The 27,980-nt window shown below is 51.4% G+C and overlaps 12 protein-coding genes across 12 annotated transcripts; 6 read left to right on the forward strand and 6 right to left on the reverse strand.

Moving 5' to 3' along the window:
- Positions 1 to 10: 10 nt before the first annotated feature.
- On the reverse strand, positions 11 to 646 carry PENARI_c005G11020 (U4/U6-U5 snRNP complex subunit SNU23; the record flags this gene model as incomplete). Its single annotated transcript, XM_022630026.1, has 1 exon — positions 11 to 646. The coding sequence occupies one exon, from the start codon at positions 644 to 646 to the stop codon at positions 11 to 13; it is 636 nt and encodes a 211-aa protein (XP_022490159.1).
- A 1,469-nt stretch (positions 647 to 2,115) lies between these two features.
- PENARI_c005G04802 (Zn(II)2Cys6 transcription factor) lies at positions 2,116 to 4,338 on the forward strand (the record flags this gene model as incomplete). The annotated part of the gene is made up of 1 exon (XM_022629726.1): positions 2,116 to 4,338. The coding sequence occupies one exon, from the start codon at positions 2,116 to 2,118 to the stop codon at positions 4,336 to 4,338; it is 2,223 nt and encodes a 740-aa protein (XP_022490190.1).
- A 450-nt stretch (positions 4,339 to 4,788) lies between these two features.
- Positions 4,789 to 5,561, forward strand: PENARI_c005G10194 (uncharacterized protein; the record flags this gene model as incomplete). Its single annotated transcript, XM_022629990.1, has 2 exons — positions 4,789 to 5,377; positions 5,437 to 5,561. 2 exons carry the CDS (start codon positions 4,789 to 4,791, stop codon positions 5,559 to 5,561), a joined length of 714 nt encoding a protein of 237 aa, XP_022490325.1.
- A 321-nt stretch (positions 5,562 to 5,882) lies between these two features.
- On the forward strand, positions 5,883 to 7,215 carry PENARI_c005G06464 (histidinol-phosphate transaminase; the record flags this gene model as incomplete). Its single annotated transcript, XM_022629802.1, has 3 exons — positions 5,883 to 5,965; positions 6,009 to 6,179; positions 6,234 to 7,215. The coding sequence occupies 3 exons, from the start codon at positions 5,883 to 5,885 to the stop codon at positions 7,213 to 7,215; spliced, it is 1,236 nt and encodes a 411-aa protein (XP_022490538.1).
- An 802-nt stretch (positions 7,216 to 8,017) lies between these two features.
- Positions 8,018 to 9,817, forward strand: PENARI_c005G06185 (putative integral membrane protein Pth11-like; the record flags this gene model as incomplete). The annotated part of the gene is made up of 2 exons (XM_022629786.1): positions 8,018 to 8,370; positions 8,440 to 9,817. The coding sequence occupies 2 exons, from the start codon at positions 8,018 to 8,020 to the stop codon at positions 9,815 to 9,817; spliced, it is 1,731 nt and encodes a 576-aa protein (XP_022490186.1).
- Positions 9,818 to 10,928: 1,111 nt separating this feature from the next.
- PENARI_c005G07967 (DNA-directed RNA polymerase core subunit RPB5) lies at positions 10,929 to 11,776 on the reverse strand (the record flags this gene model as incomplete). Its single annotated transcript, XM_022629879.1, has 3 exons — positions 10,929 to 11,454; positions 11,554 to 11,636; positions 11,684 to 11,776. 3 exons carry the CDS (start codon positions 11,774 to 11,776, stop codon positions 10,929 to 10,931), a joined length of 702 nt encoding a protein of 233 aa, XP_022490596.1.
- A 211-nt stretch (positions 11,777 to 11,987) lies between these two features.
- On the forward strand, positions 11,988 to 13,666 carry bfr1 (putative nuclear segregation protein (Bfr1); the record flags this gene model as incomplete). Its single annotated transcript, XM_022629683.1, has 3 exons — positions 11,988 to 12,098; positions 12,242 to 13,408; positions 13,457 to 13,666. The coding sequence occupies 3 exons, from the start codon at positions 11,988 to 11,990 to the stop codon at positions 13,664 to 13,666; spliced, it is 1,488 nt and encodes a 495-aa protein (XP_022490179.1).
- Positions 13,667 to 14,124: 458 nt separating this feature from the next.
- Positions 14,125 to 14,562, forward strand: PENARI_c005G03118 (uncharacterized protein; the record flags this gene model as incomplete). The annotated part of the gene is made up of 2 exons (XM_022629658.1): positions 14,125 to 14,142; positions 14,212 to 14,562. 2 exons carry the CDS (start codon positions 14,125 to 14,127, stop codon positions 14,560 to 14,562), a joined length of 369 nt encoding a protein of 122 aa, XP_022490613.1.
- Positions 14,563 to 15,018: 456 nt separating this feature from the next.
- On the reverse strand, positions 15,019 to 19,363 carry PENARI_c005G11908 (glycoside hydrolase family 35 protein; the record flags this gene model as incomplete). The annotated part of the gene is made up of 7 exons (XM_022630067.1): positions 15,019 to 15,778; positions 16,070 to 17,372; positions 17,428 to 18,100; positions 18,148 to 18,664; positions 18,724 to 19,026; positions 19,094 to 19,170; positions 19,229 to 19,363. The coding sequence occupies 7 exons, from the start codon at positions 19,361 to 19,363 to the stop codon at positions 15,019 to 15,021; spliced, it is 3,768 nt and encodes a 1,255-aa protein (XP_022490248.1).
- A 728-nt stretch (positions 19,364 to 20,091) lies between these two features.
- Positions 20,092 to 22,870, reverse strand: PENARI_c005G03417 (tRNA (cytosine-C5-)-methyltransferase; the record flags this gene model as incomplete). The annotated part of the gene is made up of 4 exons (XM_022629671.1): positions 20,092 to 20,377; positions 20,441 to 22,531; positions 22,595 to 22,791; positions 22,847 to 22,870. The coding sequence occupies 4 exons, from the start codon at positions 22,868 to 22,870 to the stop codon at positions 20,092 to 20,094; spliced, it is 2,598 nt and encodes an 865-aa protein (XP_022490461.1).
- Positions 22,871 to 23,949: 1,079 nt separating this feature from the next.
- On the reverse strand, positions 23,950 to 25,600 carry PENARI_c005G09100 (mitochondrial processing peptidase; the record flags this gene model as incomplete). The annotated part of the gene is made up of 5 exons (XM_022629935.1): positions 23,950 to 24,340; positions 24,390 to 25,084; positions 25,143 to 25,220; positions 25,275 to 25,400; positions 25,451 to 25,600. 5 exons carry the CDS (start codon positions 25,598 to 25,600, stop codon positions 23,950 to 23,952), a joined length of 1,440 nt encoding a protein of 479 aa, XP_022490603.1.
- A 344-nt stretch (positions 25,601 to 25,944) lies between these two features.
- PENARI_c005G00767 (SDR family oxidoreductase) lies at positions 25,945 to 26,913 on the reverse strand (the record flags this gene model as incomplete). The annotated part of the gene is made up of 1 exon (XM_022629554.1): positions 25,945 to 26,913. One exon carries the CDS (start codon positions 26,911 to 26,913, stop codon positions 25,945 to 25,947), a length of 969 nt encoding a protein of 322 aa, XP_022490403.1.
- Between the last annotated feature and the right edge of the window lie 1,067 nt (positions 26,914 to 27,980).

The raw sequence follows: 27,980 nt of genomic DNA on the forward strand, positions 1-27,980 counted from the left end.
AGAACATCTCTCAAGAAATAATGCCCAACCGTCCCTCCCAGCTATCATCCTCTTGCTTAACCTTCCGCCGCTTCTCATTCCGCTTGCGCCTCTTCTCCTCCCTCTCCTTCGCATCCTGCTCCTCCCGCTCCTTCAACCGAGCCCCAAGATCAAGCTGCCAAGCCTTACGCTCCTCTTCATCCCGAACTCTCTTCCGATGCGCCAACGCCCGCAACCGCATCCGCACCTCTTCAACTGTAGCCCGCTTAACCTCCCCACTTTGTCCCGTCGCAATCAAATGCTGCTTGCTATTCAAATGCTCGACAAGCTGCAGATTATCCTTGAAGGTAAGATCGCAGTCCTTGCAGTAGAATCCAGCGCCGGCTCCGCGCTTGCCCATTGACGCGCCGGCTGGGACAATTGTCGTCTTGCCCACCATCGAGGCCACGTCCAGTCGCTGGTTTCGCGCTGTTGTCGCTTCAAGCGTGCTGAGATCGACCGGAGCATGGTATTTCTTGCCTAGGAGCTTGGCTTCGTATCGTGCTTTGCCTTCGGCTTTGCGCTTGGCTTCTTCGTCCGCTGCTTTTTTCGTGTATTCTTCTCGGTCCCATGTTTTGCGGAAGGCTGTGTCGGACACCGGGGTGCCGTAGGCGTTTGGGCCAGACATAGCTGTGGTTTTTTTTGTGGATTGATTGGGGTTTGAGTGAGTTTGAAGGTGGAGGTTTGCTGAGTGGCGATCTCAAAGTTGGAGTCGAAGCTTCGGGCAGGTAGTGGTGATTACATAAGCTTCTGATCGGTCATTCCAATGTCATCAAACAGAGCTTCTGTCTCTATTTAGCTTTTCATTGATTCAATAGTGTGGCTATGAAACAATTCTTCCTCTTGATACGATAAGTGTTTATTTTTCACTCGTGCCTGAAACTCAGGCGTTGCCTAGGCCACATAGTAAGCAGGATCCACACAGTGAACACGGCATAAGCATGGCAATAGGCAACTACATCAACTTCATCAAGTCAAATTTCCCAATTCTGGCCAGTGTTAATTATCATTTCAAGAACCCAGCGTGGAACCTGCAGAGTTAGGCACCAGCTTATCCCAAACTCAGACCCAGCTCTATAAACAAGGCACATCCTCAAGTAACATATCAACCAACACTTTCAACGCAAATCAACAACCATGGCAAAATCAGACTCTCCAGTGCAGATAGCACCCCTCAGACCCGACAGATTAAATCTGATGGCCCTCCCATCAGAACTCCACATCCAAATAAGCACATACCTCTCCTACCCAGACGCCCTAGCCCTAAAACACAGCAGCCGCCATTTCTACTCAATAGTCTATACAGGCGTGCATCTCAAAGTGGATTGGCTGCTCGAACGGTTTGAGCGCAAACTCGAATGCCCCATGGAGAAATGCTCGTTTCGTACCGATGAGTCCTTTTGCAATCGGCGTGTTCGTCGTATTATGGAGCGCCGCCGTTGGCACCTTGAGTGTCGCCGGGCTAGGGGTGGTTGTGTTGTTATTTATGGGGGTACTTGTCAGACCGATTTGTTGCCCGCTTGGATTAAGATGCAGGGGAAGAGGAGGACTGTGAGAATGGTTGGAGTTTGGGGGCAGGAAGGTTTGTTTGTTTTCTTCTTTATGTGGTTTCTTATTGCGTCTGGATGGCTGATTTGATGATATTTCATAGCTATTATCGTTGGGGCTATGGCTTTTCTGTTGAACTTGTTGTGGCAGTTCTATCGGGGGTAATAATGTATCTGTTGATTGGTTATCGTATACTATAATGGGACTTTTCGAGGAGTCTGTGGCCTGTTTGTTGATCAACAGGCTCCTCTTTCGAAATGTATATACTTCTACACGATTGTCTTTTAGATATAACTAACACCCTGTAGGTCCACGTCAATCCTCTATTTATGGCACATTTCAGTAGACTTAGGCCAATGACTAGAGCCAAGCCCATGGGCTAGATGATGAAGCCAAATTCATAGACGCTGTTCCCGATTAAGAAGAGCTGTGGATAAGTCGTCACGTGTTTCCGGCACTGATTTGACTGCCCGAGTGCCTGCTCACTTCCAGGATATACATCTTGGCAACATCTGTCTCAGTCTCTCCCAGCTTATCAAGTGACATTCCATGACTACTCAACCGAGCGTTTCGGTGCCTGGTCTTCCGGGGTATCAAGTGGCACCCCGACGCCAGAAGCGGGTCCAGGTGGCTAGGGCATGCGATGAATGCCGACTCCGACGCAGGAAATGCGATAACAAAGTTCCTTGTTCAAACTGTACGGCAAAGGCACGAATATGCAGTAACAGTGGAGCGCCCAAAGCATCAACGCTTACTCAAGCCTCCGAGGAGATTGAGTGGCTCAAGCAGAGAGTCCAGCAGCTAGAAGCAGAGCTCGAACAGCGGTCCAACGAGGGCAATAATCTTCCCACGCCAACAGGGTCTTCATCATCGCCACCTCAGGTCTTTTCATCTGCAAGGAACTTTGAAATTGCCGACTCGGGCGATTTGAAAAAATACTGGGGCGGCATACAGCTTCGCCCTGCGAGATCATCCAATGATACATGGCTTGGCCCGTCATCACTGCATTCTTTCATCCAGCGTCTCAGCGCGTTTCTGAGTCTCAACCTTCGACAGACACATTCTGCAAATAAATTATTTCCCATCTCAGCGAGCGACAACAAATTGCTGGACAGACCAGCAGGTCCCGACATAGACCCAGTCCGTCGGCTGGTCTCAACGGGGAAACTCTCCACTGCTGGTGTCTATCTAAACCCGATACAAGAGGAATATTTTATCAACTTTTTCTGGCAAACATATCACACCTCATTATTCCCCATATTGGATGAAACCCAGTTCAAGAAGCATTACCAGTCTCTATGGGTGTCTGGTGGCAAAGAACGAAAGCCATCAGCCCTCGTCGATGTCATCATTGCCATGTGCATGCAATATGGCATTTCAGCCCTACCCTCAGACACCCAGGGACTCCTCGTAGAAGGTAAAGATGCCTTGGTCGCCGGCCGATGGCACTTTTGGCGTGGGCAGACACTGCTCACATACGAGCTTGAAAGTCCCTCGCTATCAACACTGCAATGCCATCTACTCTGTTCAGTCTATCTGTGCGGTGGGTCTTTCCACAATATGCTGGACAATTCCATCGGTCAAGCTGTGCGCACCGCTTACGCTCTGGGCCTTCATTTGGACCCCTCGCCGAGCATGCCTGAGCAAGACCGCGAGATGCGGAGACGCTTATGGTGGGCGGTCTATCTTATGGATAGTAAAGCCGGAATGAAGCTCGGTCGCCCCTTCATGCTGCGTGATTCTCATGTTATGCCGTACCTACCAAGCGACAGCTTCGAGGCTGCAAGGATGTCGGGGTCCGCTTTTGCACCCATTGGCGACAATTCTACTTGGCTGAGTTTCAACCTCCACCAGACTGAGCTATATATCAAAGCACGAGCTGCCTACACGAGCTTCTATGACCAGGAACTTCACTTGCAGGATGGTCAGGCGATATGGGATGATTCTCATGCCCTCCAAGCCAGCGCAGAAGTTTTGTTCCCGCATATTCAGATCCTCCAAGAATGGACCGACAGCCTACCAGAGGCTCTAAAGTTGAAGCGTCAAAACAATGGCAATCCTCTTTCCACGGATGGCACACGCCTGTTAATTGAGCAGTTTGCTCCACTCTGGCTCCAACGGCAGCGTGTTCTCCTCGAACACTCATATCACCACCTCAGCATCAACCTATACCGACCGCTGATCTCCTTCTCTTCCAAGCCGTCTCCAGGATCTCGAGCGGAGGAGATCGCTATGCGCTGTGCTTCCCATGCTATCATGCTATCGAAGATTACGCAACAGGTCCTTGCAGATACTTCCATCCTCGATGGGTGGCATGAGGCTTTCCACTGCCAATGGAATGCAGCTATGACACTCATTGGCTTTCTCATGGTGTATCCGGATGCAACATTGACCATCGAAGCCAGAAACGCGATCGACCTAGCAGTCGCTGTATTTGATAACTTCGGTGCCAAGTTTGCTGTTGCGGCGAATGCAGCCAAGATTATGCGAGATCTATGCACCAAGGTTGATTTTCTGGCAAAGCATAACCAGTCCCAGCGTGATTCATTGAATGGCCTCCAAACTATCTCTATGGATGGTTCTATCCCGCAAGATCTTTCTTTTGTCTCTTCCCCAAGTTCAACACTAAGAGATTGGAGCTCATACGCGAATGAGCCAACTGCACCAGATTTGAGCTTGTTCGACATGGCTGTTGATGTTGATTTCTGGAATAATCTTGATGCGCTATGGCCGGGAGCTGACAATTTGTCTCAATACCAATCGGAGATCTGAGGATCTGAATTTTCGTTCGGAAACATAATGACCAAGCCTACAATGACAAATCATGACTATGAAAGTTCCAAGGTTGAAGCCAAAGATGGTTCAGCGGAGTTGCGGAGTCTCAAACTTGATAACTACGTAGCTCTGGGGACGGATTGCGGAGCTCTAGCAAAATTTGATTGTTTTCACACACTAACTGGTTCTCCACTAATGATCAGGCCTTGAAACAGCCACCTATCAAGGATTCACGGATTCACGGAGTCGCGGAGTGGTGGTGGTGGTGGAGTTGCGGAGTCGCGGAGTTCATCCAACGCACGGACCGGGCCAGAGTATCCAAGTCCCAGATGCTGCAGGTCGTCTGGATATAAATACCACATGAACTGCCACTTCCAGAACCATCATCACAAGCATCCATCCAAACCAGCAATTCCAGTCTAATCCCAACTCCAAAAACCAATCAAAATGTCTCCCGCTCGCAAAGCCCTCATCGCCATCACCTCGGCCAAAGCCACCCTAAACAAAGAAACAACCGGCCTCTTCATCAGCGAAGCCCTACACCCCTATAATGTCCTCGTCGCCGCAGGCTTCGAAGTCGATCTGGCCTCCGAAACAGGATCCTACACCGCAGACTGGCTCTCCCAAACCCCAGACTTCCTAAACGGCGACGACCTCACAATCTGGAACGACGTCAACAGCGACTTCCGCAAGAAGCTGGACAACATGCCCAAAGCCGCTGACCTGGACGCTTCCCAGTATGGAGTGTTCTACGCCTCGGCTGGCCACGCCGCTCTGATCGATTACCCGACTGCGACTTCCCTGCAGAAGATCGCCGAGCAGGTCTGGGCTAGTGGTGGTGTTGTTGCTTCTGTTTGTCATGGTCCTGCTATCTTTGCCAATATTGTTGATCGCGAGACTGGTAGCCCTGTTATTCAGGGTCGGAGACTTACTGGTTTTACTACTGAGGCTGAGAATGCTATGGGCATCATTGCTGATTTGCGGAGTTGGAATGTTGAACTTTGTGAGGAGCTTGCTGCTCGTCTTGGTGCTAAGTGTGAGTGTTCCCTGTACATTGGAAGACTTTTGGAAAATTTTTACTAACTTTTACCCTAGATGAGCGCTCTGCTGGTATCTGGGATGACTTCCATGTGGTTGATGGTCGTCTCGTTACTGGCCAGAACCCTGCTAGTGCAACCTCTACTGCTAAGGCTGTTGTCGATGTCTTTGAGAAGCTTTAGACAAGCGATTTATATATTTTAGACCTTTATCGAGATGTTATTTATGCTATAAATGTTGTTGAACACTACTTAACATGCTTGCTATCTCACTTTAGATCCAGGTCTAGAGCAGAATACTGCCGGATGTCTTTTAGAGTAAATTCTGACAGAAACGACTAATTGAATCGGAAAGACGTATATGTAGTGGACTGTATTCAATTCTGTGATGGGTACCCTGGTGTATAGATGCGGCATTGACTCATAAGAGTTCCCGCTTCAACTCCGATAAATTCCCCGCCACCCCACCGCTTCCTACATTCTTCACTGTACATTCTTCACACAATGGCTTCAACGTCACCTTTTAACCTGGCCACTTGTGCCCGCCCTAATATCCTCCAATTGCAGCCATACCGATGCGCACGAGAGTATGTCGACCCGATATAGGTCCGAACCAAGCTAATGAGTCAGTGACTACAAAGATGATGGGACGAACGTGCTCCTCGACGCCAACGAGAATGCCTTTGGCCCTGGTCTTGCGCTGAACAGCGAGGGCGCATTGCAGGCCTCCCAGACCGGCAATGCGACAGGAGCCTCCAAGCCCGAGATCGACTTCCTGGGTTTGAACCGCTACCCCGATCCGTGAGTGCACCTCCGTTGCAAACGAATACAGTATACCGATCTAACTATGCCCAGTCACCAAATTGAACTCAAGCAGCTGTTCTGCAACCTCCGAAACACCCACCACCACACCCCCAAGACCCTACTCCCCGAGCACATGTTCTGCGGCGTCGGATCCGACGAGGCCATCGACGCCCTACTACGATGCTTCTGCGTCCCAGGCAAAGACAAAATCCTCACCTGTCCCCCAACCTACGGCATGTACAGCGTGAGCGCGCAAGTCAACGACGTCGAGATCGTCAAAGTCCCCCTCGACGCCTCGAACGGCTTCCACCTCCAACCAGAGAAAATCAACGCAGCCCTCACAGCCGACCCATCCATCAAATTAGCCTACATCTGCTCCCCAGGAAACCCAACGGCAAATCTCATCCGCAAAGAAGACATCCGCCAAGTCCTCGAGCACCCAACGTGGAACGGCGTCGTCGTCGTCGACGAAGCCTACATCGACTTCGCGCCCGAAGGCTCCAGCCTCGCAGAATGGGTCACCGAATGGCCCAACCTAGTTGTAATGCAAACCCTCAGCAAAGCCTTCGGACTGGCAGGTATCCGCCTGGGCGTCGCCTACACCAGCCCAGAGATTGCCCGCCTCCTCAACAGCCTCAAAGCCCCCTACAACATCTCCAGCCCAACCAGCGCGCTCGCCTCGGCCGCCCTGACAGGCCCCAACATGGCCGTTATGCGCCACTACCGCGAGCAGATCATTGCCCAGCGCGACCGGCTCGTGCGCGAGTTACCCACTATCCCTGGTGTGGGCCAGTTCCTTGGCGGGTATGACGCCAACTTCTTGCTTGTGCAAATTCTGGATGGCGAGGGCCGACCGTGTAACGTGACTGCGTTGGCGGCGTATGAAGCTATGGCGGAGAAGCGTGGCGTCGTTGTGCGGTTCCGCGGTAAGGAGCTTGGGTGTGAGGGCTGTTTGCGCATTACGGTTGGTACCGAGGCTGAGGTCTCGAAGTTCCTGCAGGAGTTGCGGGTTGTGCTTGGGGGGCTGCGTTAGACGTGTTGCGTGATGTAGATAAGGTCCCATGGTTTGTTGGGGGCTAAAATACCGCCACTAGATATAGAGATATAGGAAGATATTCGCCTATCATATACTTCGTACTTGTATAAAAAATCTGTTTTTTGTTCTAAATCGAGTCACAGGCTTATCTAGGCAATAGCCCACGTGTATTCCATCCCTAAGTGCCTACCCCTATCCTAATCCCTAACTACTTAGGGAACTAGGTCACTAAGTAACTTGAGTAATCTGTCAAGTGTCAATCTATTATACTTTATAGCCAAGGCCGATCTTTTCCGCTCCCAAAAGGTTAACTCCGCCGGAATCCGTGTAACGGTGAGCTCCTTTAGCTCCTGGCGCCTTGACCGATGAGAGGTTATTTCTTTGTTTCTTTGTTGGCGCATCATTCCATTGTCCAAGACTGAGACTCAAATGTGACAGGATTACGCGCTTGGCTAACAAGGATCTGACAGGTAATTAAAGAAGTAAAATGAGCAAGATTAGCGAGGTTAATATCACTGGTTCTTGGCTGGTTTCTTGGGCTTATCTTTGCACTTTGGTGGCTATTTACTCGTCTCGGCTTCCCCTCTTTGGCCATCTGGGCATTGCTCTCTCTCTGATCTGACTGACCTGAGACCTCCTAACTCTCGCACATATCAATATCCACATCTCCTGCGATCGCCATAGCTTCACTTTGCCCTATCCACTCCCCACTCGGCACGTGCAGACCATGTAAACCTCACCACCACTCGATACTCGAGGATCGCGTGTCTCTGAGTTCCTTGCTGTGACCTCGGTCAGGATGGCTGACTCCATGTTGGCGCGTGGCATCTACCCAGACTACCCGCCCGCCATGCAGACCAGAGACCAGATCAATCCGACTCTGATGATGAGCTGGTGGGCGACGGGTTTTTCGCTGGCTATTATTGTCGTCCGTCTGTGTGGCCGGTACATTCGTATCGAGCGCTTCTTTCCGGAAGATAAGATGGTTATGATCAGTGTTGTTCCATTGGTGATCCGCATGGTGCTGGTGCATTTTGTGCTGGTGCTTGGGACCAATAACACAACTACTGGGGAGTTGACGGGGCAGGAGATTAGGAATCGAGAGCTTGGGAGTAAGCTTGTGCTTGCTGCGCGCATTTTCTATGCCATTTTGTGAGATGCAATGCCTTGATCTTTGTACAGTGATGTTTGTGTGAGAGACACCAACTAACTATATCCCAGCATCTGGACTGCAAAACTCACCGTCTGCGAGTTCCTCAAACGAGTAACCGGCCTCGTCTGGCGCCGCTCAGTGGCCCTCTTCCTCCGATTCATCACCTTCTTCCTCATCTCGACCCTGGTAGCAGTGGTAATCGCAACCCTAGCCGAATGCCAGCCCTTCAACCATTACTGGCAGGTCATCCCAGACCCAGGCCCAACATGCCGAACAGGCTACGTGAACCTAATAACAATGGGCACCTGCGACGTGATAACCGACCTCCTCCTAATCGCCTTCCCCGTCCCAATCATCATGCTAGCCCAAATGCCCCTAAAACGCAAATTAGCCCTAGTCATCCTCTTCTGCCTCTCCCTCCTGCTAGTAGCAATAACCTGCTACCGCGTCCCGTCAGTCATACAACACAGCGGCTCACAGCAATACCGCTCCCTCCTCGCCAGCCTGGAAATCCTAGCCGCAACAGCCGTCTCTAACGCCCTCGTCATCGGCTCCTTCGTCCGTGACCGCGGCGTCAAGAAGTTGAAATACAAACGCGATCAAGGCTCCGCCTCGGTCTCAGAGAGCATGGATAAATCCTTCGTTAGAAGGAACACCGTCATGCAGAACCAATGGGGCAGCGACTCGGATCTAGCTACTGGTTTATGCATCCGCCTCGATCCAGATATGTGTATTTCCCCAACGACCACCGCTGATGGAACACCTCTCCCCCGTCCTGCTCCTCCTGTCGCCTTATCACCACATATGCCCCTCTCAGTCGCGCGCACCGGGTCTATTGATCCATCCTGGTCTTTCGCGACGAGTCGGCGTTCGGATGATGATCGTGCATCCGCGACGGATAGTCTCGATATCAAAATCAGTCCGCGCGAATATCTACGTACGAATACTTCGCCTCGGGAGTCGGCGGCTGTTGCTCCGCGGAGGGTTTCGTTTTCCGATGTCGGTGGGCTTTTGACTAGGGCTTTGCCGGATGATCCTCATACTCGGCCGCCGGTTTCAAGGTCGAATACAACGTCGACTTTGAATACTGTTGCTCCTGCTCCTGCTCCTGCTCCTGCTCCTGCTGAGGCTTCACAGTGGAGAAGTGGGAGTCGCGCTTTTTTGGAGGATTTGGGGATTGTTGCCCCTCATTCTTCTTCGAGGTTGTATGGACATGCTAGGCCTGGGATTGGTAGATCTCATACGCTGCCTCAGCCTCAGCCTCAGCCTCAGCCTCAACCTCAGTCTCGGCCTCAGTCTCGGCCTCAGTCTCATGTTTACCGCTCCTCTTCTGATATCACGCTTGATGGAGATGTCGAGTTACAGGACGTTGGTGGATTGCTTTCCAAGCAACACCAGAGAAAGAGCCAGGACCAGGACCGGGACCGGGACCAAGACAACTCTTGATATTATGCGATCTACGAAACGACATAACGCCATCTCTTTTTGATTTTATTTTTGATTTTGTTTGTGGAGGAGTCCTGGTACATACCCATACCCATGCCCATATTTGGCTTTCTCTGTTTCTATTACATTTGGTTTTCTATTGGTTTCTTTTGGCTTTCTTTACGTGATCTCTGCTGTATTCCCCCTGCTGCGTTTCCTAGCGTGGCGTTGGATATTTGGTGTTACCCTGTACTTTCCCTTCCCCTGCAATACTGTACCCTGGACTCGAGATGTCTGTTTCCGGTTCTTGAGGTCCGGAATTGTTAATAGTGTACCACCTACATTACATGCATTCAAGATTTGAGATGAGATGAGATGAGACGAGATGACCATACATACCATACTATGAATGAAATGAACATTTGACATATATTCCTTCATTCTTTTGATCACATGATGCTATATAACCCTGACATATTGAATACTGAACATAAGGATCTAGATCTACATCTAATAAACACTCCTTTCATAATAGATCAAATTCATCTAGACAGACAAAAAGGGTAACCATTAACTATGTGAAACAGGTAACCCCTACCAACCGCAACCACCCAAAGCTAGAGAAACGTTGCGCGCCTGTACGCCATGCTGCCCATAATACAAGGAGGGGTGGTGGACCGATCTTTTTTTCTGAGTATCGAGTATCGAGTATGTTTGTGTAGGCTGGGGCGTGAATTGGACCAAAAAAAAGAAAAGAAAAAAAGAAAAAGATAACAACTCCCTGGTGTCCACTTCTCTTGGTACTGTATCTCAATCCAGTGCTGCTCTTTTCTCTCGCAGTGGTATGCCCCGGAGAATAGCGAGTAGCAAGCATGGAGGGGTCTCAGATCGGTGGAAGTGGACCGGATGCGATATGTAGGAGGTAGCTCTAGAGGAACCCGAGCTCGGAAGTAAAACCGGGTTCCTCATCGCGTGAAACCCCCAGGAGAAAAGAGGAAGGGGAAAGGAAAAAAGATAATTAAAAAGAAGGGCCTGACATCGTTTCATATTGACCGGTGCAGCTGTGTATCATTTTTCCAATCCCATTTTACAGCCATTCCATTCTCATTTTTAATAATGAAAAAAGAAAGGCTTAGATGACCCAGCGGTAACTGGCATACCGACCGGCAGTCTCACTCTTGCGAATAATCTTAACAACCTGACCACGGCGCAGACCAAGGTAGCGCGCGACAGGGTCGGACACCTGTATACGGGGCAACTGCGACTCCTTCAGACGGTAGCGCTCGAGCAGACGGGCCTTCTCCTCCGGGCTGAGGAGGACGTGCTTGGGGACCAGCTCGTGGCGGGTGATGTTGACCAGCAGATCCTGCTCTTGGAAGTGCTCGCAGATGCGGCCGGGGACTCCGCTCAGCAGGCGCACGGCTGAAGGCGAGATCGGTGTCTGCGTGATGAAGATACCCGTGTGGAAGTTGTTCTCGTCGACGAGGTGGTTGAAGGCGCGGACTTGCTTGGTTCCGACGCCTGAGGCGTCCGGGCAGAAATCAACGTAGATTGTGCCGCAGTCGGGTTGGGGGTTGGGGTTTGCTTTGCTTGGAAGTGGTGTGTACTTCATCTTCATGGTTTCCGTGGGACGGGCTTGGATTTTCATCTTGGTGCGGCTGTTACAGAGAGGTTTGTTAGCTTTCGTTTTTCAATTGGGTGCTTTGTCGTGTGTCCAGGTGTGTAGGTGTGAGGGTAGGCGCAGGGTTTTCGCATACTCAGGATAGCCCAGAGGGTCAGAATATTTTGAGCGGAATTCGTTGAGATCGAGGGCCAGCTCATCCTCAGATACTTCGTAGCCCTGCGATGGTTAGCATTGTCAAGGCATGGGAATCTGGCTGTGCCTACCCGGTCTGCGAGCAATTCATAGACTGTTTTAAAGGTGCGCCAGAGCCGGGTCATCTCCTGCTCGGCCTCGCCGGAGTGTGTTTCGCCATCCATGACTGCGGTGTTCAAAGAAAGAGGTGAAAAACGGGTAGAGCTCCGAGGTGAGAAAGTGAAGTCGAAAAATCGGCGGGAACTTTCTGCCAACGACCGAAGCGGAGAAACCGACCGAACCAAATTAATTCCCCTTTTCTACTCCCCTTTTGGTGATTGAACACTTTCCTTCTTTTCTTCTTTCTTTTACTTTCATTCTCGTTTTATTTCGACAATGTCTGCTACTGAGGAGCCCCGGGTTAAGCCCACCAAGCCCGATGAGGCTGCCTACAAGGCCAGCCTGGCCGAGGCTGAGAAGGAGCACACTGCTGCTCAAGAGAAGTTGGTATGACTTGTTTCTTTTCGTTTCTTTGGACTCCTATTCTCGCTTTGGATTGGAATTGAGAGCATTGCGATGATCTCGACCCACACCGTTATGCCGTTATGTCCGTTGGTTGTATCCGCTACCCCTCTGACTGATATGCGCAGAACCAAATCAAGGCCAAATTGGACAACGCTCAGCCCAACAACAAGGACTCGCCAACCGCCAAGAGGCAGCAGGAACTCCGCGCCCAACTCTCATCCATTCGCCAGAAGCAATCCGGCTTCAAGTCGAGCCGCTCCAGCACCCAGGAGAAGATCAACGCTCTGGACTCGAACCTCAAGGCCCGCATTGGCGAGCAGAACAACTCCCGCGGCCGTCTTTCATTCAAGAGCGTCGATGAGATTGACCGTGAGATTGCCCGTCTCGAGAAGCAGGTCGACTCCGGTACTCTCCGTCTGGTCGACGAGCGCAAGGCCCTCAGCGATGTCTCGAACCTGCGCAAGCAGCGCAAGAGCTTCGCCGGTTTGGACGAGGCCCAGAAGGGCATTGATGAGCTGAAGGCCCAGATCGCCGAATTGCGCAAGACCCTGGACAACCCCGAGGCCAAGGCCCTGAGCGACAAGTATAACGAGATCCAGAAGGAGCTCGACACCATCAAGGCCGAGCAGGACAGCGTCTTCAAGAACCTTAACTCCCTGCGCGACGAGCGCACCAAGCTGCGCAACGACCAGCAGGAGAAGTACACTGCCATCCGCACCATTAAGGACACCTACTACAAGGCCCGCCGTGCCTACAAGGAGTACGAGGATGAGGCCTGGCGCGTGCGCCGTGAGCGCCAGAAGACTGAGCGCGAGGCCTTTGAGCGCGAGAAGCGCAAGAAGGTCGCTGATAAGAAGCTCGAGGAGGCTTCGCAGCCCGCCTACCACGATGAGATCCTTACCGCCCAGGGTCTTATCCGTCACTTCGACCCTGCTTATGACTTTGCCGCTCTTGGTTTGGACGAGAAGAAGGATGCCGGTAGCAACTTCCGCGCTGGTGTTGGCCGGACTGTTGAGGCTGCTGAGATTAAGGGTATGAAGGTTGTGCGCAAGGACGACGAGGAGGACTACTTCGTTGGTACCGGTGGTAAGAAGGGTAAGAAGGGCGGCAAGAAGGGTGCTGCCCCTGCTGCTGAGAGCTCCAAGTTCAACATGAACGTTGGTATCATCGAGGAGTTCTCCAAGGTCAAAATCGACCCTCCCATGAACCAATCCGATGTCCCTGCTGCTGTGGAGAAGCTGGCCGCCAAGATCTCCGAGTGGAAGAAGAACCAGGCCAGCAAGACCGAGGAGGTAAGGTTCAGATCTCAACCGCTGACATCAAACGCTCACAAATTGTAGAACATCAAGAAGGCCAAGGAGGAGATCACCCGCCTCGAAGAGGAGGAGGCCAACATCTCCCAGTCCAACGGCCGGGCCACCGACGCTGCCAAGAAGCCCGCCCAAGAGAACGGTGCCCCGACAGCAGAGGCCGAGCTTACCCAGGAGCAGGATGGCGCAGCCGACGCCGCTGATGAGCTCAAGAAGGCCTCGATCGAGGAGAAGGCATAGAGAGGGAGTTCCCATATATGCGTCAACGTACAGTCTAGCGTTTGCCTAGCATTTTTCATTTTTTGGCTCTTGCATATGCATTCTGTTTATAAATGGTTTCCAAAAAGTCATATTCAATTTACTATGAAACAAGGCTAAAACAAAAATAAAACAATAAACCTGATGCCTATACACTTGGACCGGCAAGCCTGGAACTGACTAAGCGTGCCGACCCCCGGAACTGCGCCACTTCTCTACGTACTCTTCCTCTACTCTTCTCTCTCAAGTCACCCAAATCCCTCATAGCGCACACTCCTTGCACCATCCCACCTTGAATCCATATATATCCCACCATACAAACACATCCAACCACCCCGGGATCCATACACACATCTGCACCCCAGATCAGACATACAGCACAGATCGGCGCTAGATCCTCCTCCACCTCCATAACCGAAACTCCACACCCAACCCCAAAAATGTCCTACAACAAACCCGTACGTCGCAACCCCCAATTCTCCCCCAAATATAGCCCGAAAGTACTAATTGATCGCTCTCTGATATAGACAAGTCCCCCACCTTCCTACGCAGGACCCTACAACCAGGCCTCCCCTCCACCGCAAGGTCCCAGCCCCGGCGCCGCGCAGGATTACTACGGCGGCGCCCAGACCCAACCTCAGGGCTATTACCCGCAACAGCAGCAGGGCTACGGATACCCGCAGCAGCAACAACAGGGGTATTATAATCAGGGGCAGCAACCTATGTATTACCCGCCGCAGCAGCAGGGCTATCCGCCGCAGCAGCAGGGGTATTATGCTAATGATCGGGGGGACAGGTCTGGTGGTGGGGCTGGTGGGATTTGTGCGGGTATTATGGCTGCTTTGGCTTGTTGTTGCTGTTTGGATATTTTGTTCTAGGGTTGGGATTGAGAGTTGGTTGTCTTGCTCTTGCTTCCTTGGGGTGCTTGGGGTTGAGATTGAGCTTCCCTATATCGAGGCTGGATTTGGTTTCTTTGATCGGGGTGTTTTATTGTTTCCTCATATATATCCTTGACTCTTTTGCTTTCATTGGCGCAAGAACAGGATACGGTGTTTTGGGTTGGTCTTATATTATCCTCAATTGTACTATTCACTCTTTTCTCGTGTCCTCTTTCTCTGTCTTTCTCTCTCTCTCTCTCTCTCTCTCTATTTTCCCGCTGTGGTGGTTGTTCCATGGTACCGTATCTAGAATATCCGTTTGCGGTATATAGTAGCTATCAAGATCAACACCTGCGAAGACATTTACGTGCAAACAGCTGTATATTATCTCGTCAAAACATTACATCCATCATCATAAACATTAGGGTATCGCAAATAAACCACTCATCCCCATACCTAAGACCTCCGACTATACTGACTCCCACCCCCATAAGCCAAAGGATCAACATGACTAACCCCCCTCCTCGACCTCCTTGCCGGCCGCGGCGAAACATCAGATGGAACACTACTCTCCTCCTCCAAAACCTCAACGACATCCCCACCCCCAGAAGTAGAAGTAGCAAGCGACTCCTCAACAACAATCCGATCATGTCTCGACGAAGGCCTGCGCCGATAACTATCCCGGAACGTCTCCCGCTCCTCCATAACCTCGATAGTATTATCGCTGTGCCGGCGTCGAGACGGCCGCCGGCTCGCTCGTACATCGACGATCTCTTCTTCGTCCATTGATAATGACGACGAGACTGTTGGTGCGGGCCCGCTGCTTGCGCCTCGTGCGATCCCGCCTGGGTTCACTGCTAGGAAGAGGACGTACATTAGCAGAACGAAGCCTGCTACGCTGCCCAGCACGATTCCTACGACTGTTCCTGCTGCTGGGCTGTCGTGGAGGTGGCCGTAGGTTGAGGGGATGGAGATCGTTGTGTAGCGTTTTTGGTGGGAGGTTAGGAGGTGGGAGGTTAGGTCGTTTGGTTCGGTTGTGAGGGTTGAATTGAATGTCATTGCTTTGGTTTGTTTGGACTTGATGGGTTTGGGTTTGGGTTCGAGGTAGGGGTTCAATTTGGAGGATTGCTTGTGCGAATCAGATGTAAGATTGGTATTGTAGTTCGAGCGAGTGGATGAGTCGGTGTAAGCTGATGGGCGCTTAGAAGGGCTGATGCTATAAACGTGGGTAGTGGAGTTGGACAATATTGGCAGCTCAAGAATGAAGATGCTAGTTGTAACTGCAAAGAAAAGAAAAGAATAATAAACAGGAAAGAAACAGAAATCGAAGGAGGTTGGGGGGTGGCTGGGATCTGCGGAGAAGTGGAGCGATCTACGATGTATACAATTCACTTCTCTTCACTTCACTTCATAACCTCAATTGTTATATTTCTTGCAGTGAATACTCCTAAATTCACTTGAAATTATCCTCATCACATCCTAATAAGCCCCCTTCCGCTTCGAATACTTCGGCTGCCCGGCCGCCTCAACCTCATCCAATGCCGTCGACACAGGAGTAGTATAAACCAACTCCAAACTCTCCACCTTAGCACCATCCTTCTCCTGAGCCCACAAGCTCAAGGCAATATAATTGCTCCCGCGATAGTTCAAAATTCCCTCCGGAACAGGATAACTAGTCTGCGGCCCAATATTGTTCACATATTTACCATACTGGTAGCCATTGACATAAAGCTGGGCACGATAAGCAGCAGGCGACGCCGTGCTATTTCCGAAATTGAAGTAGAGGGGAACATCCCAGCCCTTCTCGATATCGAGATCGAAGCTCGTGCTGTAAAATTTGATTCCAGGCGCTGAGAGGCCGTCGAAGGGACTACCCGATTTCCAGTCCTTGGTTGGCGCCGAAGGCTGATGGAAGCCCTGGCGTTCGGCGTAGAGACCGCCTTCATTGAGTGGGCCGCGGACTTTGTCGATGTAATCCTCGCCGCCAAGGTTGCCGGTCAATTTCCAGGTAATGGCGTCGGCAGGTTGGCCGGAGAGATTGTAGTCGATTATACCGCGGGGGAGTTTCATTTCCTCTGAGCCGACTGTCCAGTCTTCGTTCAGGCCCATGTTGTCCACGACTACTGTGAACACGTAGGTCTTGCCCTTTGTTAGGGTTGGGAGGGTGTATGTTGCGTTGTAGTTGCTGTTTATGGAGATTCCGCCCCAGGACCCGATGTGTGTTTCGTTTAGCCAGACTGAGCTGCCGAATGCTAAGCCGCCTTGGGTCTGCACGAAGAAGGTCTTTTCGTCACCCGTGGCGGTGAAGTGGCCTCGGTAGATTAGGGTTCCGGTGTGGAAGCCGTAGTCGGACGAGTAAAGGGAGGTTGGGGTCTGGAGGGCGTGGACGTTGTTTTTGGTGCTGGCGTGGTCGGCAGCAACCCACTTAGAGTCGTCGTAGGTGTTTTGGATCTCGGGGAGGGTGTCAATGGCTTTCCAATTCAGACTCTTGAGAGTTGGGAGCTTGATCTTGGGTGCACTGTATGCAACGCTGCTAGACCAGATGCCGTTCTTGTCGACCTTGACTTGGGCCTTCTTGCCGTTGATAACTAGGTTCTTTGCGGTGGATGGCGCGCCGATCACCTCGATGGGTGTGGTGGCGTTGAAGTCGGCCGTGAGATGGAGGTCGCTGCCCTTCAGATAAGCAGTTCGCACAAGGTAGCCGGCCTTGACAATGACAGCTGATGCGGCGGCATTTTGGGTGCTATAGCCAGGGCTAGTACCTGAGGCTGGAACCTGAGGGACCCAGTAGTTGTAGGCAGAGTTACGGTCTGAGACATGTTAGTATATTGTACAATGAATATCCAAGGAAAGGGAATTACTAACCAAGAAGCAAAACCTTCAAGTCGCCTACTTCGACAATACGACGAGTGGTGGAGACATCCCAGCCGATCACAACGGCCGTTCCAACCTGCTTGGTGGTGATACCCGACGAGGATCCCTCGACAACAGACGCCTTGGACGTGGAAGTGACTGCTAGCTCGTGGTGTTCACCAGGGCCACCGTACAGTACAAGCACCTTGGATTTACCAACCTTGTTCCAGGTAAACACTTCAGCGGAAGAGTAGAGGATGTTGGTACCCGCAACATCATAATCAACAACATGGATCTTGGAATCACGACCACTGAGAGTCAAGCTTCCACCAAGCTGGGGAATTGTGACCGAGCCAGCGCTAGTAGTAACCTTGAGCTTGTAGTCAACTGAAGCTTGGCTTGTATAGTCATTGTGTCGGACCACGAAGAAGGAAGAAGCTGTGCTGTTACCACCGAGCAGGGGTGTCACGGCAATATCAGACGATGTAGTGTACGTGGAAGTAGTCAAGGCTCCTGGTGTCGCTAGCAAGTATGCCGGAGACGCCTTAGCAAAGTTTCCAATCAACTTAAGCTCGCTGTACTTCTCGCGGGTGATATTTCGAGACTCAGTAATAGGAGAGCCATAATCATAGGAAGTATAGCCACCTGGGTGACCAAGATTACCCCAGTTGGTACCACCAAAGATCTACAGATGTTAGTTCACGTTCATGGCTGCAGGGGTTAGCAACATACCATGTACAGGTTCAGGAAAGCAACCCTGAAACTGAGGTTATTCTTATAGAACACTCTCTCAAACTCATGATTCAAAAGAGCAGCACACTTCGTGAACCCAACCCCTCCCCAAGGATCAAACGCTCCACCTTGGAATTCAACCAGAGAGTAGGGAGTCGCAGGGCTTTGCTTCATGTGCGTTTGATACCAGCCAGTGGGCAAGTTACCAGATGGCCAAGTAGAAGGGTTGGCACAGTCAAAGCCGAGGGGGTAGCTATCATGACCGTAGATATCAACCGCACCCTTGCCAGTGCTAGGTGCATTGTGGCCACCAGCCCAGGCATCATTGCTAATCAGAGGCACGACGACACCAGCATTGCGCGCTTGGTCCTCGACATACTGCATGTAGACTGCATCTGGGAAACCATTGTATCCACAGCAGGCACCGCTGTACTCGTTTTCGGGCTGATAGAGAATGATCGGACCGCCTTCTGTGATTTGGCCTTTGGCAATTGTTGCCGCGACATTTGCGATGTAGCTAGACAGAAGTTAGTCTTAATGTCATCTTTGAGCTCGGTGTCATGGTCTATCACATACTTATCAGTTGACTTGAGGTAAGCCTCATCGCTAGTTCGCAGCGTTCCATTCACACGCTGAAGCCAGCCTGGGAAACCACCACCCGATGCTTCGGCATTGATATAGGGACCAGGACGAGCAAGCAGATAAATACCAGCCTCCTTGGCGGCATCAAAGAAAGGCTCTAGCGCAAAGATTCCCTCGGCGCTATATTGCCCGGGTTTGCCCTCCAGCAGATTCCAGTCAACGTAGAAAGAAACACAGTTGAATCCTAAAGCCTTGACCTTTTGGAAGACATCAATCCACAAAGATGGAACAGGCAGACTATACAGAATATGAGTCAGTAAGGAGCCCTTGACAAAACAATACATTCATCGCATGTCTCACTCACCGGAACGGGTGGACTTCACCACTGAACAACATGATCCTCTCGCCATTGACGAATATAGACTTCTCATCCCACGTCACCTACAAAACCCAGTCAGCATAACAATCCACCCTAACGAAAGAATGGAGCCAAAAATACATATTTCTGAAGCAAAGCCCGCTTAACAGGATCCGGATGCTCGGTGATCGTCAACCCATTCAATTGATGGCTAATAGCAGCACCAGCAGCCTGGACCGCCAAACAGGCAATGGCCCAAGTAGACGAGAGCTTCATAATCCCAGCCTCGACAATTCACAATTCACTCACAATTAACGCGGGGAAAGCAAAGTGTGAAGAGGAATCCTCAATCCAGGGGCAGACAGACATTCATATACTAGTAGACAGTCGGGACATCATTGACCGACACCAATAACCGGAATTTTTCGACCATGCCATATGCAAACAATTGACAATTGCTCTAGTACTGATCAGTGCTGTTTTCCATGGCTCCGTGGTCCCTTTCGTCATTTGCAGGGGTCTTGAAATTGAGGGGTTGGATGCAGCGTTGCATAGTTGCATAGTGTGGAGAGAGACCAGCCTCACAGGGCAACCGGAGCGATGATCCCTAAGCTTATTGCATTGTTACACTGTAGAAGGCGGGCCACCGCCGCGATTTTTCCGTATACCGTATGGTTGGAGTTTTAGGCTGGGGCTGTGGTTGGTGAGGGTGAGATCTTGAAAGTTAAGCTGTATACAGCCTCCGCGCTCGGATCCCAATGGTCAATATCGTCATTTAGCCATTTCGCCATTCCTCCGTTAAACTCGAGAATGAAAGCTGCGGGGAAGCTGGAGGAATTTAACCGGCGCATTAATTATTGCTGCCGACGATTCTCCGGCATCTTACGACTGCAGATCCCTAGATTTAGGGAAAAAGTGACAGAAATCAGAAAAGTGACAAAATTCATGAGATTGGCTTTTTAGTACATTGCATGTATCCCGGGTTGCATGTAAATAAGGGTCCATTAGACGGTGGTATTGAAACGGTCCTCCTCGTCGCCGTCCTTGGTGTATGTCTCGCGTGTATCCATCTGTTCCTGTTCATCTTCTCCCAACTGGGCATTCTCGCTCTTCATGACTTCATCCTCTGCTCCAGCAGTGGGAGTGCTGTTGCCACCCTTCTTCTGGGTGGTGTTAATAAGAGGAGTGGAGTCGTTGAAAATACGCAGCAGCATGGCGCGGCGGTCTTCCTTGGGAAGCATGAGGTTCAGAGAATGGACAGAGCGCCACAGGGGCAGAACCATCCGCTCACTGTAATCATATTAGTAAATGCATAACTAGCCCCGGAAAAATAGAATGTTCCAAAAGACTTACGTGAGACCGTCTTCCTCGCCGGTTGGTTCAACGCGCAGGATGCTGCATCCCATTTCGATGTCCTTCACGCGCTCACCAATTTCGCCAAGCTCCTTCCAAGCATCATCGTTAACCTTGGGGAACATCTCCACAAGAAGACGACGCAGAGTCTCCTTCTTGGTCAGAGTGACGGTGCGCTCAGGGCCCAACCAAGGCTCGGCGATCTTGAGACCATCCGTTTGCATACGCCACCTGCAGACGTTCTCGCGCTGCGCGTCCTGCTTAACGAACATCTTCACACCGCAGTGGACAAACTTCATGCCCTGGCCTTCGTTGGAGACGAGAATATCCCGAGCCAACGCGCTGGTGTAATAGACGGTCCGGGTGGGAAGACCCTCGGCATTGCGGACCATGAAACGGTCACGGGGGAAACGCTCAGAAAGCTTGTAGAAGTCGTAGACAGGAACGAGCTCTTCGTGGTTGGGGTCAAGGTACTTGAAAGGCTCCTCTTGGCGAGGTCCCTTCTTCTTCAACTGCTCAGGAGCAGCGGATGTGGGTGTGCTGTCGCCAGCATCGGGGATTCCAGTTCCCATTGAGGGCGCAGGACGGTGAACTGGACGGTCACCGATGAGAACCTCGCTGCCATCATCGAGTTTGGTGCGCTTGGCAGGAAGTTCCTCTTCAAGATCACCCGCATCTCGCTTGGGGAGAGAGACAGTATCAGACGCGTCAAGAGTAGCAGAATAAGGAAGTTGGTGAGTGGCCTCAGCAACGCTGGCGTTCTTTGCGGCCTCCTCCTGAGCCTCTGGGTCGGGAGCGACCAGGTCATCCAGAGAATCGAGCTTCTCCAGAGAATTTCCACCGTCTCCCTTCTTGGAATCGAGCTCAGCGGCGAGAGCGGCAACAGAAGCCTTGGGGATGGCGTTGGTGTTCTCCGGCTTGGCGCGAATCTCAGAAGTCTTCTCGAGAACGGTAATGAAGAAACCACCAGTGTCCTGCTGGTGAGGGTAGACACGCATGCAACGGTCGAGAGGCAGATCAGCACCCTCACCAGTGGGAGCGAACATGCCCTCAGCGAGTCTGGCAAGACCGTCGACGCCTTCTTGGTCACGGTGCTCCTCGACGTCCTTCCAGCTCTTCCACAGACGGCCCTCACGGTCCATTACCTTCCAGTTTCGCAAGCCAGAAGCTCTCTTGAGGCCGGGTAGTTCGGCGCTGCAATCGATGATCTTGACATTGGCGGCACCACCGCAGCGCTCAATGGCACTGGCGACAACAGCCTCGTTCTCAACGGGGTTCAGACTGCAAGTGGAGTAGACGACACGTCCACCCACCTTCAGCATCTGCAGAGCACGGACCAAAATGCGGGCCTGGATAGAGTAGAGTCCCAAAGCATTGCCAGGGATCCATTCCTTCCAGACACCGTAATTCTTACGAGCGGTACCATCACCGGAGCAAGGGACATCTGCCAAAATGCGGTCAAACTTCAAATATCTGTTTTGGGTCTTTCCCTCAGCATTGGTCGTAGGAGGCAGCTTAATGGAGGGGAACATTGTAGCGTCGTGGTTCGTAACAATCAGGTTAGGCGAGCTCAGGCGCTTCATCTGGTGAATCAGCATGTGAGCGCGCTTGTAGTCACTGTCGTTGGCAATCAACAAGCCAGTGCTGCGGCCATCATCGTTCAGTCCTTCGGGGCCGAGGGGTTCGGGTCCAACATCACCCTTCTTGACCTGCTCGGCAACCTGCGCGACGGAGTCTTCCTCGCCTGCGTGAAGCAGCTCCATAAGCTGCGCAGACTTGCTGCCCGGTGCGGCGCACATGTCCAGCACGGTCATTCCAGGTCTAGCATCGATGAGGAGAGGAGGAATCATGCTGACAATTTCCTGACGACTGATGTTTCCGACATCGGTCTCGGCGACAAGGAACTTCTGGAACGAGGCGAAAGGAGGGAATCGTCGAATGATGTTCTTGGGAGTGGTCATGGACCAGGCGAGCTGATCCGGGTACCACGAGATTGGGGTAGGAGGCTCAACGAATTGGTCCTCATACTTAATAGAGGTGATCTCGGGAATGTGGTGGTCAATGAGACGTTGCTGAACAGCCAATGCGTGTCTGTATATTGCGCGTTAGTCAGTATTGCTTGGTCCCCGCGAGGCGCAAGTAGTAATAGCCTACCCTCGAGAACCTGTGAAACGGAAGCTGTTAGGGAGATCCTTCTTCATGGTAGCCCAGAAGATTTCTCTCTCCTCCTCTGGGAGGAATTCAGGCTCATTGTAATAGCGCTCGAACTTCTCGTTTTCTCTGCTGATATCCTGCCAAATAGAGCGCGTGCGGCCACTGCCACCACCGCCGCCGCCGCGACCTCTACCGGACTGTATGAAAGATGGTCAGTCGAGCCCCTCAATTGACATATAGATTGAACCATACCTTCTTGCCTCCTCTTTTGCCCATTGTTCAAGTGTGATGGGATTTGAGACGTTTTACTCCGACCGAAATTGCTGTCAAAAAATCTCCCGTTATCATGCTTAGTCATTACCGACGGGGGCAATCTAGAGCGGGATAAAGTTCGAGACGTTGACTTACGTGCTGCCTTGCATTTTGGCCAACATGTTTGCCCTGCGCCTTGAGCCTTGGTTAGTCTCCAGGTCTACATATCGAATATAAATCGTACTATCGAAGCTATGTTACGCTGCTCCGCGTTTCATCGTGCCCGGAAGAATCGTTGACTCATGTGGGTCGACCAACAGGCGCTCTATGAGAATTGAACGACAAATGTTTACGGTGATCTTCCAGATCTCGGTGTCTTATCACATCAAAATTTTCTTCGTAACGGAGGGACAAGCGAGATGCGAGTGGCCAGCAAGCTGTCGCCGGCTAGAGTTTGGCGAGGTCTCACGCCATCACATCTGGATTTGCGCTTGCGGCTGATGCACGAAATCCATACAATGTCATTAAAATGCCGAGATGGGAATCCGGGGAGACCATGCGACACACCATACTTGGCAAGCTTGCAAGCTGCGAGGGGCTTTCGGCATTCTCACTGCCTCCACACTCAATTGACGAGACACTAGATATTGCAACTACCGCAGAGAACACAGGATGGTCATCTACATCTGCAAATTGCCCACGTTAAGACGAGGCAAGCATTTCAAGCAGTGAGAAAAGTGGGGATGGGCTGGGTTAACTACATCACTTGATACTACGAGACAGCCTTCTGGTCGACCTTCGCTTTTTAACCTAGTTAGAACTAGCTACCTTTTCCTACTATTACAACTAGACTACAGCGAACACAGCTACACGAAGTCCAAAGAAATAGAACAAACAAAGGAAATAATTGGTGCGTTTGCTGCCTCGGCAACAAACTATATAGTCTACTATGGCAAACCATTAATTGCTATTTCACACACAGAATTTGGGATCTAACAGCCCAAGGCAATGATTGATAGTACATTCAAACCAAAACCGCCAAGATATCCACGAGGGGACATTCAGCAGTCATCTTTCACAACGCGATCTTACTCTAGACAAGATTACGAAATCATGCGGGACATGTCTCCACGGATGCGCTGGTAGTCGAGGATACCCTCGATGCTGCCGACGGCGCTCATGGCGAGGTCCTGATCCCACAGCTTGCGGGTGGCGAAGTCCATGACGTCCTTCTCGGTGATCTGGCTGACGGTACGCTCGATGTCCTCGGCGCTGAGGCGGCGGCCGGTGGTGATGATCTGGCGGCCGATGTCCTCGGCGACGGCGGTGGTGCCGTCGAGGGACAGGAGGATGGAAGCCTTGAGCTGGGCCTTGGCACGCTCAACCTCGGCGGAGGTGACGTTGTTGCAGAGGCGAGACCACTCGCGGAGAGTGAAGTGGATCAGGTCATCGAGCTGAGTCAGGTTCTCGCTGACGAGGTAGATACCCCAGAGACTGTATCAAGTTAGCGTGTGATGTTTAAGTATATAAGTATGTGACTTACCCGGTGTCGCTGTAGCTGGTGGAGAAGCTCATGAAGCTGTTTGCGAGGTTGTGGTGGCTGACGTGGGAGCTGAGCTTGCTGCCGAGGAAGGGCGACTGGCCCATGGCGCGGTCCCAGTTGCCGACGATGGCCTGGGTGACAAGGGCGGTGAAGTAGTCATCGTCCTTCCAGCTGACACCCTCGACGGCGAGAGCGATGTGAGCGGAGGGGATGGTGTCGTCACGGAGACGGACCTCGGAGCCAATGAACTCGGGGGTGCGCTTCTGCTCGGCAGTGAGGGCGAGGGCAGCGGAAGTAGGGGCCTTGCTGGGGAGGGCACCGAAGTGCTCTTCGGCAAGGCGGACGAGCTGCTCGTGGGGGATACCACCGGCACCGACCAGGACCATGCGGTCAGCAGTGTAGTTGGTCTTGATGTAGTCGGTCAGGTTGTCACGGGAGATGGTCTGGATGTTCTCCTTGGGGCCGAGGATGGTGCGGCCAAGGGGCTGGCCCTGGTAAGCGGTGGCGTGCAGGTGGTCGAAGACGACCTCCTCGAGCTGCTTGTCAACCTCCTCCTGCTCGCGCAGGATCACATCACGCTCACGCTCAATAGCACCGGGCTCGAGCTTAGAGTTCTGAAGGATATCGGCGAGGATGTCGACGGCCTTGGGGACATCGTTGTTGAAGGACTTGGCGTAGTAGACGGTGTTTTCACGCTGTGGTCGCAATTAGTATTGATTCGATATAGGTTGATGGATGGTTTCCCGGTCGTACCGAAGTGTAGGCGTTGAGGTGAGCGCCCATGTTCTCAATCTCAAGCTCCAATTGGTGCTGGGAGCGCTTGTTGGTGCCCTAAATATATTCATCAGAAGATCGCTTCGAGGATTGTAGCTGAGGGTGTCGGACCTTGAAGGCGAGGTGCTCGAGGAAGTGCGCGGTTCCGTTGGTCTTGTCAGTCTCTGCCCGGCTACCGGCATCGATCCACACGCCGACCGTAGAGGTTTGAGCCCATGGCGAGTGATCAGTGGCAATCTAGACACATATTAGCGAGTCTATGATAGCATTGATAAGATTGGGCGTACCGTGAATCCGTTGGAGAGGGTGGTGGACTGGGTGGTGGACGGCAGCGCAACCGGCGACGCAAAGCCACGCTTCACGGGCTGGATGGACTTAAGAGCCGCACGGCTGCGGAGAGCCTGGTTCAGGTTGAAAGCTAGGCGCCGAGAAGCCATTGAGAACGACTTTTATAGGTGAGAGGGAGGGGAAAGGGGAAGAGATGGAGAAAAGAGCTGATGGAGACGCCCTGAGGTTGAAGTTCGGAAGTCTGAAATTGTTCGTCTTCGCCAGCCAATCACATGACCCGCTTTTCCAAACCGCCCTTCCCATCCCGAATACTTCCTTGCGCTGTCATTATGGGGCAAAGAGCATGTTTATGATCTCAATGGCTTGTGTTTATGCTTGGTTGGGTTTGGGGATTATATTATATGTCTTTTACAGCTCCATTCCCTCAATATCACCAATATCCCTCGATCCAAATTCATGTCTATTGATTGGCTACATTATACAAAGCCACTTCTTATACAAATCGACTGGCAAACTGTCTGATATTCTCCTCCATCGAAATATCAGCCGAGAATCCCAACTTGAAAGCACGTGCAGTATCAAACTGCGGAGTCCACGATTGCACGATCTTGTCGGTAGCAGCATCATATTTCTCCTCAACAAGAGCCCGACGCTCCTTACCACCGACCTCCAGTAGCGCATCCAACATCTGCTGAATACTGACCTTCAATCCAGGCAGATTAACAGATCTGGACTCGCCAAATGCCTCCTTAGGAACAGTACGAGCATGGATCAAGTTCTTGATCACAGTATGCGGCGAGCAAATCCACATTTCCGTTTCCTTGGCTACGGGGAGAATAGCCTTCTTGCCATGGAACGGCTCACGAATGATATCACTCGCGAAGCTGCTAGCAGCCTGTGTAGGCTTTCCGGCTCTCACTGTGACTGTGGGAAGGCGCACGCATCGGCCGTCTAGGAATCCTCGGCGCGAGTAGTCATTCAGTAGAGTCTCGACGATCAATTTCTGCGATCCATATGAAGATGAAGGTACGGGTGGGAAATTTGTCTCGTCAATGACGAATCCTGGGGCTGCAGGGCCGTAGACTGCCAATGAGGATGTGAAAACCACTTTCGTTCCGGGCATGGTCTTGCGTAGCCGGTCGAGAATGTATCTCACAGAGTCGAGGTTGACCCGGACTCCCAGCTCGAAATTGGCCTCTGAGCCGCCGGACATGATGCCGTGCAGGATGTAGACTGTTTCGTAGGGGCGGGATTCGTTGATCAATTCGTCGACCTCTTGGGGTGAGGTGAGGTCTGCCTTGACTGTGCTCAGGCGGCTTGCATTCTGTGCAGCTGACTCTGGGATCTCGGGCTCGACCATATCGGTTATGGTCACGGTTGTTGTAGCAGGTGTGCTTGCAAGCAGACCCGCGGCCAATTCCTGGCCGACGTAGCCCCCAGCTCCGGTGATGAGGATGGACATGTTGAACGTACTTTCTATCGATTATATCTTCGGGTCAAGGATATTAGTACAGAAGAATAAGTTATGTAGATCCAGAAACCATGGCATCCTTTCGGCCTTTATATAGTCGCCGTCCACGCTTTGCGGGGTTGGGGCGGAGTTCATCTCTTCCCCCACGCTCCAGCTTCAACATATCTCTCCACCAATAATAGAATCATGTTTTACTCATTTGACCACTTGAGCCAAGTGTTACGCATCAATTCCGATCCATTTTGTGGTGATCCTCGGTGAGATATCCGATTGCCGGGAGGCCCGGCGCAAGTCCGAGATGTCTACATGTGAGAGCAACGCTTAGCCCTGACAACCCTCAGGTTAGAGAGCATACCTTTTATCATATAGTTTAATCTGACAAAATGACAACTTACTGGAAGAACTCCCAAGGGCTTAATTCAATAGTGTAAATTATTCGTTATACGCTGAATGTTCTATGGGAAAAGATGCTCGGAAATATAGGAGCAAGCAGAGAGAAGAACCCGTCGCAAACTCAGCGAGCATCACCTGAACAGCCAGTTCAATCTCTGTCGTTATAACATCCACGATTCGGTCTGCATTATGGGCTAGGAATCCTTTTGTCAAGTTACTATCATGGTAGGAAGATCTACATGAAGATCTTTGGTAAGTTATGGGATACTTGGGCTAAATCAGCGTACGCTATGGCCGTAATTTCATCTATTTCACTATTTCATACGCTATATTGATATTCAGCCGTGGGTAAGATGCATCTGTAAAGTTTGGTATGAAGGATCGTGGTGGCTATTTGAACAAGATGGGCATTCATAAGAACACCACTTCGATCAAACAATCAGCTGGTTGAAAAGCGTTCTCTTATACTACCTCGTGAAGAAGAAGAATTTTGTTTGCTTTGTCAAGACTGTTTGGCAAAGTGAAGAGTTGAGGGGTGATCTGACCGGCATTAGTCTGTCATTTCATTCAATTAGGCATTGTCTATGTAGGTAAATTAGGTACTAGGAAGGTTCTCAACAAGGACCCAAATAATTTGTAACACAATTGGTAATTTCTCTCTTAAT

Source organism: Penicillium arizonense (genome assembly GCF_001773325.1).
Source record: "Penicillium arizonense strain CBS 141311 chromosome Unknown PENARI_contig005, whole genome shotgun sequence".
Classification (NCBI taxonomy): Eukaryota; Fungi; Ascomycota; class Eurotiomycetes; order Eurotiales; family Aspergillaceae; genus Penicillium; species Penicillium arizonense.